The sequence below is a fragment of the Gossypium arboreum genome, chromosome 4 (assembly GCF_025698485.1).
Source record: "Gossypium arboreum isolate Shixiya-1 chromosome 4, ASM2569848v2, whole genome shotgun sequence".
NCBI lineage: Eukaryota > Viridiplantae > Streptophyta > Magnoliopsida > Malvales > Malvaceae > Gossypium > Gossypium arboreum.
Genome location: NC_069073.1, coordinates 116,096,475 through 116,118,293, shown reverse-complemented (window position 1 = coordinate 116,118,293; position 21,819 = coordinate 116,096,475). Strand labels below are relative to the sequence as shown.

General features: G+C 31.2%; 3 protein-coding genes across 4 annotated transcripts; 2 read left to right on the top strand and 1 right to left on the bottom strand.

Annotated features, from left to right (window-relative positions):
* Positions 1-4,103: 4,103 nt before the first annotated feature.
* Positions 4,104-6,620, top strand: LOC108459753 (cytochrome P450 86B1-like). The gene is made up of 2 exons (XM_017759157.2): positions 4,104-5,677; positions 5,982-6,620. Exons 1-2 carry the CDS (start codon positions 4,439-4,441, stop codon positions 6,384-6,386), a joined length of 1,644 nt encoding a protein of 547 aa, XP_017614646.1. The 5' UTR covers positions 4,104-4,438; the 3' UTR covers positions 6,387-6,620.
* Positions 6,621-7,189: 569 nt separating this feature from the next.
* LOC108459374 (60S ribosomal protein L44) lies at positions 7,190-8,865 on the top strand. Its single transcript, XM_017758734.2, has 4 exons — positions 7,190-7,347; positions 7,636-7,815; positions 8,493-8,567; positions 8,667-8,865. Exons 1-4 carry the CDS (start codon positions 7,345-7,347, stop codon positions 8,724-8,726), a joined length of 318 nt encoding a protein of 105 aa, XP_017614223.1. The 5' UTR covers positions 7,190-7,344; the 3' UTR covers positions 8,727-8,865.
* Positions 8,866-12,672: 3,807 nt separating this feature from the next.
* Positions 12,673-19,570, bottom strand: LOC108460246 (uncharacterized). 2 transcript variants are annotated; one of them, XM_017759672.2, is made up of 14 exons: positions 19,244-19,570; positions 18,512-18,884; positions 17,947-18,024; positions 17,281-17,438; positions 16,540-16,615; positions 15,759-15,826; positions 15,417-15,675; positions 15,080-15,199; positions 14,847-14,953; positions 14,700-14,753; positions 14,507-14,590; positions 13,642-13,805; positions 13,110-13,259; positions 12,673-13,006 (listed from the first exon to the last, which is right to left on the bottom strand). In XM_017759672.2, the coding sequence occupies exons 2-13, from the start codon at positions 18,825-18,827 to the stop codon at positions 13,112-13,114; spliced, it is 1,632 nt and encodes a 543-aa protein (XP_017615161.1). In that variant the 5' UTR covers positions 18,828-18,884; positions 19,244-19,570; the 3' UTR covers positions 12,673-13,006; positions 13,110-13,111. The 2 variants fall into 2 exon arrangements, with proteins under 2 accessions (XP_017615161.1, XP_052882489.1); XM_053026529.1 differs by having other exon boundaries at positions 13,642-13,799.
* Between the last annotated feature and the right edge of the window lie 2,249 nt (positions 19,571-21,819).

Here is a 21,819-nt window from a genome sequence, read left to right as displayed (position 1 = left end):
GTTTTATTATTTTTAATATATATTTTTAAATTTTTACAAAATTTTAATTAATTGTTATGAATGTCACATCAATAAAATTAATCAATATTAATTTTCTCATTCAAATTTGAGCAGTTTAACAAAGAGAGGAGATTGCATAAGATTACAATTTCGCTTTATTCCTATCCCTTTTCAATAGAAAATAATAAATTAGATTTTTCCTACTGGTTTTTAATTTTTTCTTTTCTAAAAAAATTCATCTGATTTATCATTTTTCTATTAGAAAGGAATATGGATGAGATAAAATCACTAGAACAAACAAACAAATGATATCTTTTTCTATCACCAGAACATTGAAAAATATGGAGAGGAAAAGAAGAAATTTGAGAGCAAAATAAACTCAGTGTGCGAGAGTATAAGTGTCAAGAATTCTTTAGCCTTTTATAGGCATTCAATACAGAGGAATTCTAGAAATTTTCACAACATCTACCCTTAAAGGAGCCATTAAATAGGACAAGATAAATGTCCTTTTAAAAATAGATTTTGTATGTCTAGCTGAAGAAAAAATAATTTTCGTGTTGGGCTAAAATATCCACAAGCCTATTTTAAGCATAATATTTTGAGTCACTCACATCATACAAATGCACCCCAACTTTGACAAGTTTGGATCTCATATATATACACATCTCACACTTGGTATTTAATCAATGTGGGATCTAAGCTTTCATTTTCCTCAACAAATATTTCCAAGTAGCTTACTTTGAGTATTAATTTCTCATTCATCACTCAACCATCTTGAGCATATGATATACGTTATAAATGTCTCGTGGAGTAGAATATAAAACCATAATTTTATGATTTAACTCTCTACATTTACTAATTGAAAATATGTCTCAAAGTTACAAAAAATTACAAAATTTTCAAACAATTAATAACATTTCAATAATTTTTTTCATGTTAATGATATATAATTTTAATAAACCTTTTACCCCAGATCCAAATTCAAAATCTTAAACCTTAAATTCAAACTCCAAACAAATCTAAAATCAACCCAAATGAGGTAGAGAAGAAAACAAAGAATTTAAAGTTCAAAGAGAAAGATATTTTTCCTTAGACCCAATCAATGCTCATTGGGGTAGTGGACTAGCTTTGTTGGCGTGCTAGTTTGACCGGTGGCCAATTTGTTTGCCCTATAACCTTTTGTTTAGGGTACTTTATAAACAATAGTTGATTTTTTTTAATGTAGGTAAGAAAATAAAAAAGATTTATAAACACGAAAATCAAGTCTAAAATTTCATACCGATTAACTTGAAATCCATACAAATTTAGCACTGAACCAATAGCATGGCACATCCTTCCTACCAAGTAAATTATTCTTTGTAATGCTTGTGACCTTGTGGGCTTTAGCTTTATTGAGCTATAACCTACCTTGGTATTGGGCCCTAACCTGCTAGTATATAACATAAAGAAAAAGCTAATAAAGTTGACCTTAAAAAAGGTTAAAACGTAGAAAACATAAAGCATATTAAAGCAGAATGCACCTAAAGAATGATATACATGAAATGGGTTCCATTTTACCATAATTAGGCTTTAGATATGAAGAATCTTCCTTGTGGCTTTCCTTTTCTCTAATTTTGGGCTGAGTTTTTGTTGGAACCCTTTTAAGAAGAAATAAAGTGAACCCAAAATATAACTTATTGACTATATGTAATTTAATGGCAAGTGATCTCATCTGAAACCAGCTGCACGATTATAGACTCTAGTTTTGGGGAATTTACATCTCTTAGAAAGAGTCATTATTAGACTAAAACAATGGGTTAAAGTTTGAGAAAGAATTAGCCAAATCCATTTTAGTTCCTCAAGCAAAAAGCATTGGGGTTTTGAGTTTATGGGATGATCTCCTAATGGGAACACATCAAATGGAGACCAAAGTAAAAAAGGATATTAGAGTTTGTGATTTGAGATGCTCAAATTAATTTAAAAAAATCCATGGAATAGAATGGCAAAAGATGAATTGAAGAGGATTTTAGTTTACCTTATCTTAGGCTGATTGAATCTTAGCTCGATTAGTATGGACATTGTTGCCAATACAAGAGGACGTAAGTTTGAGTGTTTTGAAACGCATTATCCTTCTATTTATGAGTTGGGGAGAGGCTATCAATAGTTTTAAGTGTTGTTTCAAAGAGAATAGATATTATCAAATATTATGAGTTTGTTAGATATTATCAGATCTTATGAGTTTGTTCTTATATTAGTGGTGAAGATGATAAGGGTTGGTATGTTACTAGACCTATTTAAAGGTTAGATTATTTGATTAAGTACAAAAAAGTTTATTTAAAATTTACAATTATATATTAAAAGAGTGTACATGCTATTGCCATATTGACAGAGAGAAATACCTTAAGCATTGGGCAGAAATGAAAAATTGATAATTCTAGATTCAACCCTCACATTTTGTTGTTTATATGATTAAGTCTTATGTGAAGAATTTAGAATGTACAATTAGGTCCATGCTTCTAATTTATTTATTTATACTAAATTTAGACTAAAATAAGTTACATTTGCTCGGTATAATAAAATGTTACGACCTAAGACCTTCCTTCATGACGACGGTCCTTTCTTTTTTCTTCTTTCCATTGTAAAAATAGTTAATTTCAATTTTAGTCCTTTTATTATACTTCAATTTGAAATTAAATATTTATACTTTACTTTTAACATGATTTGGTCTCTATATTTTTATATCATTATTGATTAGCTCAAATATTTAGTGTTACGTGGTTATACATAATTTGAAAGTAAATTTTAAATTCAGAAAATAAAAGGGTTAAATTCTTAAAAGTAAAAGTATGTACAAATTATTATTTATAAATGTGATAAATCAGTATGATGCGGAAGTCAATTTCAAATTTAATCCTTTGCAATACCTTTTTTTAATACATTAATAAACATTGCACTTATTAATATTCATATATAGTATTTAAATTTTAATATTTCGTACTTAAATCATCGTTAGGTCAAACCAAGTTTAGTAACAAATAATTTTATTTAACAAAACCCAATTTAAGCCATAAGGTCTCTAACATTTTCTTAATATTAATGCATTATTTAAAATATATTTTATAATAAATATATTTCATAACAATTTTAATTTTATTTCAAATCCACATATATGTATTCTTCCATTCTCCCTTACTAATGGTACATTTGGCTTCAACCTCGTTTATACTTTGAGGTTATGAGCAAATTTTAGGCTGCCTGTCTCCATTACCAGCTTTGGAAATTACTTGCCCTCACTTGTCTCGTATGATCAAATTAGTTATGAAAATGTACCATTTCCTTGAATCATTCCAAACTAATTTGACCTTAATTTTGTGTTTGTCCCATGTATATATGCATTGGCAAATTAAATTTTATCTTTTCTATTTAAAAAATAGGTAAATTATTTCAAGTACATTAAAAAAGAGAGTAAATTAATTATTTTTGTTAAAAACTGAAGTGGTTGACGGAATAGTTAGATTTTGACATATGACATGTCACGTATACCTCGACGTACAATGACTAATTTTTAACAAAAGAACTAATTTGTTTTTTGATGTAACGTGCAAAAATCGGCTTATTCATTTATTAAATAAAGGGGATAAAATATAATTTAACTCTTAGTACAAAAGAGTTTCATAACATTTTTACCCATGTACTTGATATCATGTGTATTACGTGTGAATGATAATTGTTTATAAACATTCTGAAAACACCCAAAATAATGTAAATTAGGAGTTGAAAAAAAATAGTGAATAAAAAATTGAGATAGAAAAAATGGTTATGAGGTAGGTAGTTTGCCAAGTGGAGTGATATAAAGTTAGGCGTAGGTGGTAAGTAATCATACAAGATTATGGGTGCCACACAAACTAATTTTAATTTAATTTCTATCAGTTAAGCTAATCTTACAATTCTTAAACAAAAAGAATTTAGTCAACCAGCAATAAAGCAACCTTAAAACCAAAAACAAAACAACAAGAAATTGATAAAAACAAACAGTTGCACTTAGGTTACCCGTCGCCACCCACTTTTTCATCCCACATCGCCAAAAAGACAGTGTAAATGCCTCTATTCCTAGAAACTTAACTTCCACACTCAAAAACAAATGCCCATTTTTCACACATTCTCATCTGTGTTTGCCAAATATTCCTTAAGTGAGTGAAATTTCCCCGACAGCCCACAATTTATATGTCTTGAAACTCTCATTTCTAAGAAATTGGGTTTTAAGGCAGCTAAAGGGTGTAAGCATTTACACATACAAAAAATCAGCTCACCAAATCGAACCAATTGGGCCAAACCATGCACGCCAAGAAACGCCTCGGCTTATGCCTTATAATACTTTGCAACTAACACAGTCTCCAATACAAAATTAGTTCATATTCCATTCCGTTGTGTTTCTTTTTTTTTTTCTCATCCCTAAAGCATGAACAACGTTACCACTACTATGAGTTCCGATGAAGGTGTCGCCGGGAACTTTGTTTCCCGGCGGTTGTTTTTCTTACAATATCTCCATGTTTTGGAGTTTGTTGTTGCTGTTTTGGTCTTTGTTGTTATCAATTCGTTGAGGCAAAGACGACGTTATGGACTGCCTGTATGGCCATTTCTCGGCATGGTACCGTCGTTGGTGTCCGGTCTTCGGTCCGATTTGTACGAGTGGATTTCGGACATACTTTGTGAACAAAATGGGACGTTCAGGTTCAAAGGTCCATGGTTTAGTAGTCTCAATTGTGTGGTTACGGCTGATCCTAGGAACCTTGAGCATCTTCTTAAGTCCAAATTCTCTGTTTTCCCTAAAGGGCCTTATTTTCGTGACACCGTTCGAGATCTTCTCGGTGACGGGATATTCAACGCCGACGACGAGACGTGGCAACGTCAAAGGAAAACGGCGAGCATCGAGTTCCATTCGGCGAAGTTTCGGCAATTAACGACCGAGTCATTGTTGGAACTCGTCCATGCAAGGCTATTGCCCGTGTTGGAAAATGCAGTGAACCAATCAATCTCCATTGATCTTCAAGATGTTCTTTTGAGATTAACGTTCGATAACGTTTGCATGATCGCCTTCGGCGTCGATCCCGGGTGTCTCCGTCTCGGATTACCGGAAATACCGTTCGCCAAAGCGTTCGAAGACGCGACCGAGGCGACGTTGCTGCGGTTTGTCACCCCAACATGCGTATGGAAAACCATGAGATGCCTTGATTTAGGCACTGAAAAGAAGCTGAAAAAGTCGATAAAGGGCGTGGATGAATTCGCTGAAGAAGTTATTAGGACAAGGAAAAAGGAACTGTCATTACAAACCGAAGACAAAAAGCAGAGATCAGATTTGTTAACAGTGTTTATGAGATTGAAAGATGAACAAGGGAAGCCATTTTCCGACAAGTTCCTGCGTGATATTTGTGTTAACTTTATACTTGCCGGAAGAGATACGTCTTCAGTGGCGTTGAGCTGGTTTTTCTGGTTGCTTGAAAAGAACCCCGTGGTGGAGCAGAAAATTCTTGCAGAGATATGTAAGATTGTTAATGAAAGAGACGATATGAAAAACGGCGCCGATTTGAAGAGTCCATTGATATTTAGACCAGAGGAGATCAAGAAGATGGATTATTTACAAGCTTCATTATCAGAGGCTCTAAGATTGTACCCTTCTGTCCCTGTGGATCACAAGGAGGTAATTCATTTTCTTTTTGTTCAATTTAGTCCAGGTAAAGGGATTCAATTCCAAAAGTCCGAAAAGTATAGGGACTTGGGGCAAAATTAGACCTTTCATATAAAGGATAGATAATTAGAAAGGGTTTTTGCAAGATTATGGTTCAACTAACCACACAATATGGTTAAGAAGCACATCCTAGGAGGGTGTTGTTAAAAGTTGATGACCTAAGATTTAGGTGAAGACCCGAAGTTTGAAATTTAATCAATTGGTCAACACTTCACGGACCATTTGCTCATTTTTTATTTTTATTTTTCCTTTTCAGGTTGTTGAAGATGATACATTTCCAGATGGAACATTGCTGAAGAAAGGGACAAAAGTTATTTATGCAATCTATGCAATGGGGAGAATGGAAGCCATATGGGGAAAAGACTGTAGGGAATATAAACCGGAGAGATGGCTACGAGACGGCCGGTACATGAGCGAATCGGCTTACAAATTCACCGCCTTCAACGGCGGTCCACGGCTGTGTTTAGGGAAAGATTTTGCTTATTATCAAATGAAGTTCGTGGCGGCCTCGATCTTGTATCGGTATCGGGTGGAGGTGGTAAAAGGTCATGTGGTTGTACCAAAGCTTGCCTTGACAATGTACATGAAGCATGGGCTCAAAGTGAACTTAATCAAGCGCCATGAATCAGAGCTTCAAGTTTACCTAAAGAACAATGTTTGATGAGATGTCTCGGATTTAAACCTTATGTTAATAGTTATGTTTTCCTTATTTTCATTCACATGGTATTGGACCATATTGATGAAGTAAGAACAAAAGAGAGAAGATTTGTATCATTTAGAGTGGCATTTGGATATGTTTAGGATGATAGAATAATGGGTTTTGCTTTCTTTTTTTAATTTGGATGTTTTATCATTTGGTTATTATTGATCTATGTTAATAAAGCTATTGTTTGAATCTTATGCAATGTCTAACCTCTTATTATGTTAGATTTATATTTCATCAAACACCCTTTAACTATCATTATATTTTAATTTGGCTCCTAAATTTTAAAATTTTCTAAATTGAGTATTCAAAGTATTAGTATTGTATCAATCAAATCTTTGTTAGTCTAACCGTTAACGTAGATGTTAAATGCCAGTTCGAATCTAATGAGAAGTACACTAAAAATATGTTCACCAAGTTATAGAGGCACATGATGAATAAATTGGATCTAGCGTGTTAAAATAATATCGATAAAATTTGAGTTAACTATTTTTTTTAACGCATTAAATTCAAGTTGTTCACAATTTAATCCATGCATTTTAAATGTGTTCTATGTCAGATTTGATCTGCCATACCCAAATTAAAGAGTAGACTAACGAAAGTACCTAATTGATCCGATACCGACACTTTAAGAATTCAATTAAAATGTTTTAAATCATAGTTTAACCTTTGTATAAAATAATGGAGAGAGACAAATAAAAAAAAAAAAGGAAAATGGGCCGTGGAAGGAGGTTTAGGGTTGGATATGGCGATGATCCATTTTTAAGCTTAAAAACCCACCCAACCAAAAACCCAAAAGCCGAGAAAGCCACTAAAAACCCTAGAGTCGATAATTACTGGTAGCATCTTTGTTAGATTGTTGGAGTGGCCGCCTCCTAATTTACAGTTCTCAGGTTCTCTCGATTCAGCCGTAGCCATGGTATCTCTTTCTCTTCTTTGTTTGGTTTCATTCATCCATTTTGGGTCTTTTTTTTCCCCTAAAAATTGTTTGTGAAATGGAAATAATCAATCGAATAAGTTGTTAAGATTGTGGGATTCATTGGACAGTACTGGGATTGTTGATTTGGGGATACTTTTTTTTCTTTTTCCATAAATTTATGGTGAAATTGCTGTGGTTGAATTTTAATCTAGGTATTCATTTGAGGAAATGGTGCTAAATTTTGGTACTTTTGATTATGTTTTGATTGTAATTGTGTTGGTGTTGCAGGTGAACGTACCGAAGACCAAGAAGACTTATTGCAAGAGCAAGGAGTGCAGGAAGCACACATTGCACAAGGTTACACAGTATAAGAAGGGTAAGGATAGTTTGGCTGCTCAAGGGAAACGCCGTTATGATCGCAAACAATCCGGTTACGGTGGTCAGACCAAACCAGTGTTCCACAAGAAGGTGACTTTTTTAACCCTTGGATGAATACGAGTTATATGTCAAAAAAATTAAGAATCCTGTCCTGTATGATACTAGTTTGTAATGGATCTTTTAACCTGGGATGAATATGAGTTATACGTCTAAAACATTAAGAGTCATGTCCTGTATGATACTAGTTTGTAATGGATCTTTTAACCCTTGGATGAATACGAGTTATATGTTGAAAAACATTAAGAATCCTGATCTGTATGATACTAGTTCGTAATGGATCTTTTAACCCTCAGATGAATGCTAGTTATATGTCAAAAACATTAAGAATCCTGTCCTGTATTATACTAGTTTGTTATACTTCTTTTAACCCTTGGATGAATATATGTCAAAGAACGTCAAGAATTCTGTCCTGTATGATACTTGTTTGTAATGGATGTTTAGATAATTATTTTGTCATTTTGATTATTGCTATCCTATGTAACCTGGTCTAAGAGGGGTAAGACTTGAGAGTAGGATTATATCAGTATGTGTCTGATGTGAGTATGTTCATCTTTTTAATTATTTCCATAATTACGAGTTATCATACTCTAGACTTATGTGATAGATAAGTTGCCAGACACGGGTATTTTAAGAAAAATGAAGAGTTCAGTCTAAGCTAACATGGTTGCTATTTCTTGGGACTCAAAACATTTGTATTATGTAATTAGGCAAAAACCACCAAGAAGATTGTGCTGAGGCTGCAATGCCAGGGTTGCAAGCATGTGTCGCAGCATCCAATCAAGGTTGGTGCACGAACACTACCGTGTTTTTTTTTTTTTTTTTGTTTTGTGATGCTGTAATTCATGAGCTAAAAAAATATTTTGGTGGGTTGATTTTTGCAGAGGTGCAAGCACTTTGAGATTGGTGGAGACAAGAAAGGGAAGGGAACATCTCTTTTCTAAATGTGGTGTTCTTGTTCTTTTGTTTTTGTTGGTTTTGAGTTCAATGCTAGTATGGAATTTTTGTCCAAGTTTTGATTTTTAATATTCTCATTTTATAAAAACATTATTGTGAAATTCACATTTTATTGTTATGCGTCAAGTGTTCTTATCTTATTATTTTAAATTCACATCCTTAAAATGGATGATATATAAATTTAAATTATAATAAAATTTAGACATATAAATACACCAGATTAAAAGTACTACATGAATGCACATCATTAATATTTTATCGCTTTTATCAGAAGTTTTAGTTGAATGTTAAATTTAAGGTCTTATTAATGCAACTAATATAGGATCAAATACCATTATGCATAATTTTATTGTTTTTGAAATAAAAGATTTAAATATCTTGAATAATATAATTTATTTTAAATAGGAAATAACATTAAAGTATTTTTTAAATGAATTGGTACTTAATTAATTAGTGATCTTAATTTAATCAAAATTTAAATAATGATATAGATAATGCAAAAATTAATTGGTTTTAGAAAGTTAATGTAAGAACTAACATATACACTCAATCAGATTTAAGGTGATGTTTGATAAATTAATGTGATTAAATATTTAGATAATTCGATTAATGTAAATTTTAAATTATGAAAAAATATTTTTGAAAATATTTCATTTTATTTGAAAAAATTAAATAAATCTTAAAGGTTAATATGTAGTTTGCCCCTCGAATTTATCCAAAAGTACTTACTTGGTACATAGAACTTTTTTGGACCTAGTTGGTATATGAATTTGTATTTTCTTACCTAGGTTGATATCTCCACACTAATACTGTTATTTTATGCTAATGTGGTACTGATAACCAATTCAGTTGTGACATGTAGTAGTCTCTCGGTATGCCACGTGATGTATATAAATTAAAAAAAAACTTTATAATACATAAATTAATAAAAAGTAGAATTTTTCCATATCAAGAATGAACTTGGACATATGATTGTCCAATTACATTTGATTTTGAACACCCATTTGTCTAGATTAGTTCTAAATGTGCTTTTAGTAATATTATTATTGTTTTGAAATTATATATAAATTAATAAAATACAAAAAAAAGTTTTTACTTCAAGAATGATAAATTCAAATGCATTTGGAAAACCATTCATCTAGATTCATTATAGATGTACTTTTTAATGTTATATACAGTTACAACTTTATAAAATTTTAGTTCTTTTGTATATTTATATACATGTTTATAAATTTTAATTTTTATTAATGCTTATTATACATTATAAATTTATACATAATTTTCAAAACATTATTGGCTCTCACACTATATTGTATATATTTTTATATATATTTAAAATAATAACAATTAAACTTATTAAAAATACATCTAAAATGAAGCTGGACAAATAATTATGATTGAGATATATTTGAAAAACTATTTATCCATGTTCATTTTTTATTAAAAAGAATTATTCTTTTTGACTAATTTATATATATATATATATATTTTTTTTAAATTAATTTTTTATTTGTATTTATCTCATGGCATACAAATTAGAGACTGTCATATGTCACTATTGAATTAACTATTATACTATATTAATATAAACTAATGATGTTGGTACAAATATACCAATTTAGATAATAAAATAAAAATTCAACTAAATAATTAAATCTTTGTTGCATGTTAGTATGGTGACCACCTGCACCATGTGCCTATTCAATTAAAACGTACCAAGTCACCACCGACCCTGTCTATTTATTTAAATTATTTATTAATTACGAAAATATTTTTTGTGTTTGATTTAAATAGTTAATGTCTTTCGGGAAATTGGATTAAGATTTTAATAATATTTATAATAATTATGTTAAATAAAAATATAATTATTAAATAATTATATTTAGACCGAACAATTAAAACATTATAATAAATTATATGAAATATTTTATAGATTGAGATATTAACACAAACATAAAATAAATAAATAAAAAAAAAAAAGAAAGATATATTAACATGTTAAAATCAATATAAAATAAATTATTAACATGTAATGTTTTTACATAAATTTATAATATTTTAAACATAAAATATAACATAAAAAGAGACTAAGCGTAACATAGTTATAAATGTTATGTCTAATGTACATAAAATCAATGGAACAAAATAGCTCATATCGAACTTAGTTTAATTTAACATTACGAAAAGTTATTCATATTTCATTAATCAAATAATAATTTTGGATGCAATCAATGTTAGTCGAAAGGTACATATCAATTACACATGGATTTAAATTTAATTGTAATATGATAGGTGAATTTTGACTTGTTTCAATTGTACACAAATTTTTAATTTTGATGCAATTATAGATATATTAAAAATAAATAAATCTAATTATTTTAAATAAAATTATTTTTGTATACAAAAAGTAAAACTCATGTTGGGTAAATAAAATTGGTTTTATATGTACAAAAGTAAAACTAAATTGATGCATAGTATCAATTATTTGTGAAAATATATTCATGCCTCAAATTAAATATTAAACTATAGTCCATATATAATTTTGATATATGAGCCTTAATTATAATGAATGTTGTTTTCAATTTATACAAATAATCTTCCTAATTTACCCAACCTTTTAGTTTAATGACATTGCATTTAGGGGTGTTAATAAGGTTAACCGAACTGAACTAGTATTAACTGAACTAATCGAATTTTTTAATCCTTTAATAGTTAACCGAACCAAAATATTTCGATTAGTTCGGTCGGTTAACCGAAATTTATATATATATATATATTGTTAAAGCAAGTATAAAAATAATAATTTGATAATGTTCATTTGACTGAATTATCTGAATTAAACTACATATAATTTGTATTATTAATTATTAAGTTCAGTTAATTCAATTAATTCGTTAATTATTTGATTTCAAACTGAATTAACGATAACCGAATTTTCAAAAATTATTAACAGACCTCTCGAATCGAATTAGATCAATTAATTGACCAATTGACATAATTAAATATATTTAATTAATTCAATTTAACCAAAATTTAAACACCCTAATTACATTCAAGTTAAATTCAAAATTACATTAAGTTTTGGGGATAACTTTTAAGTATAGATATCAACAAAAGCTTTAAATTGTAAATATTGTTTTTATAATTTTGGATTTAATTCATTTAAATTCTTCCTTTACTTTTATTTTTGAATGGTTTTTTTCTTTTTTCTTTTATAACTTTTTCTGTGAACTCCATTTGATAATTAAACATGATTATGAATTTAATTCTACTCTTTTTTTTTCTTTAAGTAGTCCTCAACTTTTTTTTTCAAATTGAACAGTTTTTTAAAGAACAAATTTTATTGCAATTTGATATAACTATTAGAAATGCCAATGTGACAGTTGGTGTGGTGAGTTCTAAGTGTATTTTGTAAAAATACATAAAAATTGACTTCTCTATTCTTCCAATTACTCATTCAATCCTTCATGTAAAATTTTCATTAACTCTAATTAAAACATGATGATGTGATTTTTTAACTATTATGTTGTTGTAGACATTGGCATATTCATTTGATAAAAACAAATAACAAAAAGCCACATAACAGGACAGCAAAACATTGATATGGAAAATAAAAAAATCGCATCATTATTTTAAAAAGGAATTAACAATAAAAATAAGTTACCCAAATCAGACTAATTTTTTACCACTTCAATAATGCACGACATAAAAGGTTTAAAGCAAAAAGAAATAAGCTAAACTGAGAAAAGCTGTAAAGATTTAGGGCTAATTTTTAAACGGAGTTATCCAAAAGTCTGAAAATGAGAAATTCAAAAAGTAGATGAACCAATTTTTGATAAGACAATAGTACAGGGACTAAATCAGTATAAATAGATAAAAGAACACAAGACTAAACTTAGAATTTAACCCAACAAAAACGATATCAAACCACAGTTTTGTTAACCAAATTTATTCCATTAGCAATGCTAAACTTTAGTCTAAATAAAATATTCCTCAAAAAAAAAAATTTACGTTTTTCTCATCTGCTTCCCAACAATAGAAGACTGAAACAATGCAATTTCCAGTAACAAAAGCTGAATATCAACATGTTATATTACAAATCTGGGATTAAAAATCACAAACTGAGTTTAAAACTTCTAGACAAAATCCCGTATTCAAACAGTTCCAGACTGTTGGCCATTATCATGTAAGATTCTTCTTGTTGCAATGGTAAATGGAGCTTGAGACTGCTCGGTAAAAAATAATTCCCCACCCACGATCAACGGTACTAACGAAATAAGGGATTTGAGATATTCGGTTACTATTTCATAGATCCAAGAAACATATCTTACCACAGCAATGAAGTCACTAACAGAGTCGAAACAAGTTACCTTCAACTATGAGTCCACAAGGGCTCTAAGGAGAAAGGTTTATCACTCCGTGTGTGGGCACCTGGAGCTCCGGGTGGAGGTGCATGCACTGTTATAGGAAGAACCCACTCACATTTGTCTCTGCCTTCTACGAAAAGAGGATGTTCGTATCTGAACTCAGAATTAAGGAGAAGAATTATATTTGGCAACAGCTAGGGCAGATATATTCTAAATTTCAGTACAACTTCTGAGTCCAAGTGCAAATTCTAACAAATGACGGTCTCAGATTTAGATAACAAATTGTTAGTAGAATTCTATTGTTTCAGCGGTTATGATAAAAATTTCTGTAAAATTGTTATCTAAATCTGATACAAGGCTAATACTTTGTCAGAGTATCATCAATAGATATGAGAAAAATTTGCTGCCACAGTTAGAGGGGCATTACCAGCATATGCATATACTTACAAGCATACGACAAATTGATAATCTTTGACCATTAGTGATAAACTCTTTTGATAAGCTAGAACTTTATTGCAGTAACACATGGTCTTACCTTGTCCAGTCTACATTCTTTGGAGTAGTAAAGAATTCAAATCTTAGAACCCACTGCACCGAGACATGAGGAGTGGAAAACGACATGGGACCATCCATGGGGACAGAAAAGAGAAAACCTGTCTGTACCAAATCAGCAACAACCTCATGATGATCACTCTGAACCTACAAGAAAAATCAATAAACATGATTTACCATAGGACTCTAAATATGCAGGAGGAAAAAATAGGTTTCTTATCTTGAGTCATAGGGTTTCAAAAAAGCATCAAAGAAGGAACAGTTTGAAACTTCTAAAAGCCTGATACAGATGGTGTATTCTATGCAATGTTCGTACCTAGACAAAAGCAATGCTTATTGAAATAGAATAATGACTAACAATAAAAGAAGAAAATTCGAAAAATCATTATTTTACTCCCAAATTCATTTTATTGTTTATTTTTACTAAAAAATGGTTTTATTAGAATCATGAAAAGGGTTTAATCAATGTGTTTTTCTTAAGTATAAAAGAGAAAAAACTATAAGGAAAGTGAAAGCTTTTGGGATAATTAACACTATAACACTATCTATGAAAAGAAAAAAAAAACCTACACCAGCAATGAAAAAAAAAACCCTACACCAGAAATGAGACAAAAAAGGATTTTAGCAATACAGAACTTCTTAACAAACAAAAAGCATTTGCAAATGTGTCACTTTCCAAGCATACAAGTACATGAATGTGTGAGAAAGAGTAACTTCTTATTACAGGTTTCATTAATATCAAAACAGACCAAGCATTAATTGAGTTCAATAAAAAAAAGTTAATATTCTAATTCATGAATCCACCAAAGCAACTCGCTGTGTAGAATTAAAATTTTTGGAAGGCACACCTTGGTAATTGTTGGGGAATTCCTCCTAGAAGGATGAACAAAACGCCGACTTATAGTCTCAGAAGTTTCAAGCGTGACTGAAACCTACAAGATGGAAATTACTCCAGTAAATTACAAGATTAATCATTCAACTGACCATGGTTTCTTCACTTGTTTGGTTCAGTAGTTTCTCAATGGTAATAATTTGCATTACCTCAAGGCATCTTCTAGCTCCTTCTTCATGGAAGAAAGTAAGAGTCCCGCCTATCTGTTATTGAAACAGAAAAATATAAGAATAGGAAAATAAATGGGAGCAAATTCATGCAAGGAGACAGAAGCTACGGTCTAAAACTGATTTTACCATATCACTGAAGTAATAAGTGGACTCAGAGTTCTTAGGAGAGAATCTTAGCAGAACTTGATCATCCATCCTGATATTATAAGACCTTCCTCGAATAAAGCCTTCTGCTGCAGAAAATGTTTGTAGCAAATAAGTTTACCAGGACCCACATATGAGACAGCTCAAGGCTAGATTCATGCTTCATTAGCAACAACCAAAACATGAAAAAGGGAGCAGAAAATCTGGTGCTTTACATGCTAAAGGTTCAGTAGCTCCCGGGCTAGGTGCAGAAGATACTCCTGTTATATCATTTGCAGCTAGTGATTTTGTAGAAGTCTGCTGCTGACTTGGAGATAGAAGTGCAGTTGACACGTCTGCATGAAGAACATCTATTTCAAAATGCATACTAAGCACCAGAAAAAATTACTAATTTGAATCAAATGGTAGAAGAAATTCTGCAGGTCAGTTGAAACTTAAAAGTTACAACAACAATCTAACAGAAGGCAAAAGCATGTAAGTATAATGACAAAAGGAGAGGAAACAAGTTCAGGACAAATAGTGACTCCACATAATCAAGTATAACTTAATTACCAGCACTAGAATCATGCAAGACCTCTGCTACTGATAATCGTGGAAGCCCTACATTTGAAGATAAACTCAAACGGTCTCCATCATAATAAGGACCATCTCTAAATGAAGACCTGGCTGCTGATGATTGCAACGATAGGGAACTTCCAAAGGTTCTATTATGATTTTCCTTTGAAAGATTAAAGGATGAAACAGAGGATATTTCATCCCTTGAGCTCTCATATCCTTCCTCAATACTGTCATACAGGTCATTGACTCTAGCCTGTAACAAATATGAATTTTCTCATTCAACTAAAACAGTAAGTCAAAAGCTTTAGCAGTTGGCAGCATTACTAACAGCCTTACCCATTCTGAATCTCCATCCATCTCTTTCCAGTATATATCTGTTTGAATGGTTGTAGCAGGAACAATACCTGAATCATCAATAAAGAAAACATAGTCATCATGCCATATTTTGATATGCAGTATCACAGGCAGTTATTTACACTACGACTCCCATTGCAAACTCAAATTCAAAGAGTAAAAACCATGAAATCTTCAATCATGCTACAAATTTTATGTCATTGTAACTTCAACTTATTCAACTTCTTCCTTAAAACAGTCCAAGCAACGTCAACCAGACTCTTCATTTTCCCAAGGTACTCAAGCCTTATACCTGTGTCTGATGCATACATTGACATGGGTATGGGGTGTGAACCTCAAAAATAAATAAAACTTGGATAAAAATTGAGCATAACCATTTGGTGCACATACCCATATCCAACACTCACCCAAAGTCCGGGTAACATAGCATTCAAGAATAAAATGTTTAGCACACTGAAGTCAGCTCTAGGACAGGCGAATAACATAGCATAACTGGATAAAGAATCTAGGCTCTAGCAATGATAAGAAGATATCCACCCTTGCTCAAGATAGAAGTTCTTACATAACTGTGTCTTCCTGTTTTATTGCTCAAGTTATTACATTTATATCCTAAAACTTAGTGAAAATTCTTCACTGCAAAAACATAAATCATCTTATAAAGGGAAAAAGTTACTACTAATTTATTTCACCAAATTTAATAATTAGAAAAGAGATAGAAAGGAAATAGTAAAAAGATGGTAAACCTGAAATAGTAGCAACTTACCATCACTTTCACCATCTTCCATCACCAGACCATTTCCTTTCTGAGTCACCCATACTTGCAAAGGAACACGAGCCTCCTGTTTGGGTTTAAAGTTTATAAATTTCATAAATATCTTAACTCTTTGACAGAATATGCAGTTTGGTGAACTGGACTAGGACACTGACAAGTTCTATCCAAGAATTCACAGGTGTGCATGAGGACAAATGCAAAGAAACACATGCATAGATGTGCCAAAATGTTCATATAAGCATAACTATGGATTTACAAATTCAATGATAAGCCAGATATAACAGGACAAAATGGTAAATTATCTTCTATATTACGGGCAAGTGCACAAATGACGTACCAAACATCATAAGCCTGGGCTATAATAACAACTGGATGACTGAAGAGAATTCAAATTTAGAAAACGTCAAAAACCTTTAGAGGAAAAAGGATTCCAGACAGGACTTTAGCCCTAACTCCTCAAACAGTAACTTTGGACTAGTATCAACATTAACACAAGTGTAAAAATAGCCATTGGCTCCACTGCCCTTCTCACCTATGAACCAATAAAAAACTTATATTGCCATTTTCTAACACACACCACCTAAACCTTCACCTAAAATTTAACACATTTCCTATTTTTCAGAAGCACTATCCCTATCAGCAAGTCAAACATGTCTAATTCTGAAAAAAAGAGAACAGAAGATGATTTTGGGATCCTCAATGAAAAAACTATGAAGATTAAGTAAAACCAACCACTTCAGTAAGATCTTTTACTGAATCCTTGCTGGAGTGACCATTTTCCAGTATCAGCCATCGAACAGACAGAGCACTCTTTATATAATATATATAACGAATTGTAGAACCCTTGTAAGATGGAGGTATAACGCTAGGAAGCACAGCCCGTACCACATCTGCAGTTAGCGTCAAAAGTCAGTTACAAAAATGAATCTAGTTGAATCAGACTAATGAAAGATAATATGGTGGAAAGCTGCAACATTTAACAATAGCAAGAGTTAATAAAATACTATTTGCCAAAAAACATAAGTATCAAAACATTGCATGACTGGATGCCTGCAGCCACACAATCAGCTATGGTGACAGTAATCAGTAATATAATTTAGCTTTCATCTTCAAAATCAGATGTGTGTATAATTTGTCTCCTTTGCTGATAATATACTTAGCATTTGTACTTTCTTCCTTCTGCTTTTTCTCTTATGACAAAATTCATCCTCCTAGTTTTTTATTTTCTCTTTAACAAGTTAGGTTTTGACCAAATCATGATGGCATGTGGTCATTAAGACAACATGGCCCGTATGAAGAAACACTCATTAATAGCATAATTACATATTGTGATGAAAAAGCTTTACACAAGCACTTGCATAAACATCAAATTTAGACAAAGCCAGGAAATGGACGAACAAGTTTTTGCAGAACCAGAAGGCACAATCTGATTTGAAATCATTGATGGTGTTGAACAGTCCAGAAAAACATGTTCACCTGAAAAAGATTGAGAATAATAATATAAATAATAAATAAATATACAAAAGATAAAAATCAAACTAAAAAGAAAAGAGTATAAGGTCATTGCTACAATATGATCTTTTCTTTCTGATATCAATTTCAGTTCTATTCATATCCTGGTAAAAAGAAAGCCAATGGATAATTCAGTTTATCTAAATTTTCTGAGATGGAGATCAAATTGCCCAAAATCAGCAGCTTACATAAATGCTAAAAGTTAAGAAAATGAAACATATTAGAAATCTAGAAAAACTCCTTTATACTTATCTGAATTCATTGTCCTAGTGGAAACATAAGTACTTTGAACTCAATCTATTTAATATGCAATACGATGTAAAACATAAATTTACTTGCATTACTCACTTCATTTTACCATCCAATAAAAATATAACTGAAAATCACGAAATTGATGAACTAAATAAACAATGAATATATATAGTTCAACACATATATGCGGTAAACAAACCTCTCCTTTGTTTTGTTCCAGCCGCTGGTTTTTGAGTGGCATACCATTGAGTGTCCAACTTCTCGATCCCTTTGATTTCGAAGCCAAGCTTTTCAATCAAAAGCGAAGGTACAATGGCACCAGTATTGCCACTAGTAAAGGGATTGCAGATCTCAATTGTAACATAAACAGAATCTCCAGGTCTATACACATCTCTATCTGTCTGCAGTTTTAGCGTCGGATTCAATTCTTTGAATTCCTTTTTATCGCCTTCCACAGAATTGCCAACTTTATTTGATCCCCCACCTCCAAAGAAAGAAAACCTAGATGCCAACATTGCCTCTAAACTGTTTTCATTTATTTTTTTATGAAATTCATTAACCAAGTAATTGGCCTGCAAAATGCATAGAACATAAGAAATTAGAAATTACTTTGCCGAGCAGACGAACTCCATAACAAAGAGAAACAACAATCTAAGACCCAAAAGCAACTAATTTGCTACTTTGTTTGGTGTACAAATTTTAAGAAAGGCAAATGAAATTGTTTCCCGTTCCATTTCATCGGGAACAGAACAGAAACTAAATAACTCTGCAAATGTAATGAGAAGAATTCCAGAATAAAACAAATTATGACTGATATACAGAGAGGTCCATTTTAAAGATCCGATCAGGAACAAAACTTAGATCGCATTTAAATTGATATCGCTATGAAAAGAAACCGGATGTGGTAAGATAACGAACGGATCAAACATACCTGATAGAATTACGATGAAATGAATAGGGAAAAAAAAAGGAGCTCTAAGCTTAATCTCTAATCACCCAGGCCACATTTGAAACCCTAATTCCCTTGCTGTTTGGTTGGTGAAATAAAATGGAAGTAAAAAGCCTTCTTTAATTGAAATCCACTTGACTGATTACTTATCAGAGGCCATAGAAGTAGTAGCACTGCATGAATCTAAACTTGGCTAAAATCTCCAAAGAGCTCTTAGATTTTTTTTCCTTTTTTCTTTCTAATAAGCCCTTTTTTAAGGGACTAAATAAACTCTATTATCTCTTGTTATCTTTGTTTAATTAATTACTATTTTATTAAAATTACTAAATTATTAGAAAATTTAAATTTAGATGTTACGTTTTTTTTCTCCAATATATCAATTGAAAAATAAAATTGACAAATAACAATATTTTCTGAATCAGAGAACCGATTTCCTATTAAATCACCGGTCCAACCGGAACATAGATTAAAAAAGAAAATTTTGAAAAACAATTATTAAAAATTTTAAAAAATAAAAACAAAAATTAAACACATTAAAATAATAACATCATAATCATCAATTGTACATTACAAATTCAATTAAAAATTAAAACATTAGCTGTATTAACATCAAGTCATTAACAAATAACAACAACAATAAAAAAGTGCTACTGTTTAAAAAAATTACTTTTGTTCAAGAGAGAGAGAAATAGCTGAATTTGACCTTGAAGGGGATGAATGCGGCTTGAAATGGTGGCCAACGACAACACAATAACGAAGGTCTAAAGCATCAACATGAACAGCCAAATGTATTTTCCAAGTTCAACATTTAAAATAAAATTGGATTTATTTTTTTTTATCATAGTAATTTAGCCCAAAATATAAAAACCAGTTCAACTAATTTTTTTATTGATCATCTGATTTTTCATTTCTGGTCCAAAGATAATTCTATTCAGTTGGCCAGTCAACTAATTATTTAACTCATTTCTGATCAATCTATCAATTTGAAAATATTGTTTTATATCAAACTTACTTAGTACCTTTGTGTAGAACTAGTGAAAGGGCAAATAGAACCTATTTTTTCATGTTTATTTTCGACAATCCTTTCAAAAAGTTTAAACTCATTCTTAAACTCTGCCTAAATCTAATTGAGGCATGAGGACCTCAACTTCATACATGAGCATATTGTGAGCAACAACATTAGTTATTGCTTCAACATCTTTTTGCTTAGCGATTTTATAAATCAATAATAAAAAAGAAAAACTCAACAAGAAAGAGACAAGGCAAAAACAACAAAATGTTCTCAAATAAAATCACTTGCAAATAAGAAAATCCAATATTTGTAGAAGAAACTTTGAAGCAAAGAGAAAGTAGAAGTGAAACATTATATTTTCAGATAAGGTAATAGGAAAAGGAAAAGAAAAAAACTCATCGCTTGCCTTTTAATGGGCAACTATCATTTAATTGTAGTTTTTCGTATATCTTAATCGCAACTATTCATTATTATACTATTTCTTGTCGCATAACTCAATGCAACTCTGAAACACAATTTTTAAACTTTTTTTTTTTTGAATGCTCCATTGTATCCTATAGTTCTAGTAATTAAGAATGTAGGACATTCCCCTTCCCCTACGATAGGTCATTATTATCAACCTTTACTGATTCTTATTTTCCCACTAAAAACAATATCCCTTTATTGCTCAAAATTTATTTGACATTGTAAATCAAAATTATTTTAAATTATCATAAGTTTGCAACTAACCTCATGGTTTCAAAAAGATTTTATCTGAAAGGCGCTATACAAAATTTTCACAAATATTATTTAAGATTGATGTCTAGCCTTACAAATTTTAAAAATGTCATTTTCATGGAACACAGCATGAAATCTCTCCGATGAAGTTATCAAAAGGTTGATGTATGACCTCATATAGATGACCCTTCAACAAAAGGAAATTTATCAAAATACTTTAATGAATTATAGATACACAAGGTCGATAACTCACCTTGTAACTTGAAAATATCCTTATAAGTACATCACAAAATATTATACATAGTTGAAAAACGTATGTAATGGGCCATTTTTGCCCGGGCCCGAAGAAGAACCAAAATACAAAATAAAAACAAAAGTAAGTAAAAGTCCAAATGTTATTGACAGTCCATTTACACATTAAAAGGGCCCAAATTAAAAATCCAAAACTAATCAGTCCAATTACAAACCCTAACCCAATTAAGCCCACAACATTTTCAACCCAGAAAAAAAAGGAAAACCCTAGGTGCGCCGCACCTAGGTTTGCCCTTGACACGTCCATCGCCACTGGCGCGCCTGCAGCACCACCCATGTACCATCTGACATTCTTCAACCAACCCTGGCCCCGTCCTATCACTTCCGTCTAGGCCTGCAAAACAAAAACAAAAAAAAGAAAGCAATATAGAGGGCAGAAACACGCAAAGCAAAAGCAATAGCAAAATAGATAATGTATTTGTAACATTCTCGGCAATAAGAGCCACTGAAAATCGATGTAGTGGGGTTTTTTTTTTTTAATACAAGAAAAATTGTATTACACGAACATATTTTCAGA

Bases quoted from the DNA above. Each gene is read 5' to 3' on its own strand.
- LOC108459374 (XM_017758734.2), top strand. The intron at 7,816-8,492 runs GTGACTTTTTTA...TTATGTAATTAG, and splicing joins AACCAGTGTTCCACAAGAAG to GCAAAAACCACCAAGAAGAT. The intron at 8,568-8,666 runs GTTGGTGCACGA...TGATTTTTGCAG, and splicing joins TGTCGCAGCATCCAATCAAG to AGGTGCAAGCACTTTGAGAT.
- LOC108460246 (XM_017759672.2), bottom strand. From the start codon at position 18,827: ATGTTGGCATCTAGGTTTTCTTTCTTTGGAGGTGGGGGATCAAATAAA. The intron at 18,025-18,511 runs GTTTGTTTACCG...AATCTTTTTCAG, and splicing joins TGGAACAAAACAAAGGAGAG to GTGAACATGTTTTTCTGGAC. The intron at 16,616-17,280 runs GTTGGTTTTACT...AAACCCAAACAG, and splicing joins TAAAAGATCTTACTGAAGTG to GAGGCTCGTGTTCCTTTGCA.
- LOC108459753 (XM_017759157.2), top strand. From the start codon at position 4,439: ATGAACAACGTTACCACTACTATGAGTTCCGATGAAGGTGTCGCCGGG. The intron at 5,678-5,981 runs GTAATTCATTTT...TTTCCTTTTCAG, and splicing joins TCCCTGTGGATCACAAGGAG to GTTGTTGAAGATGATACATT.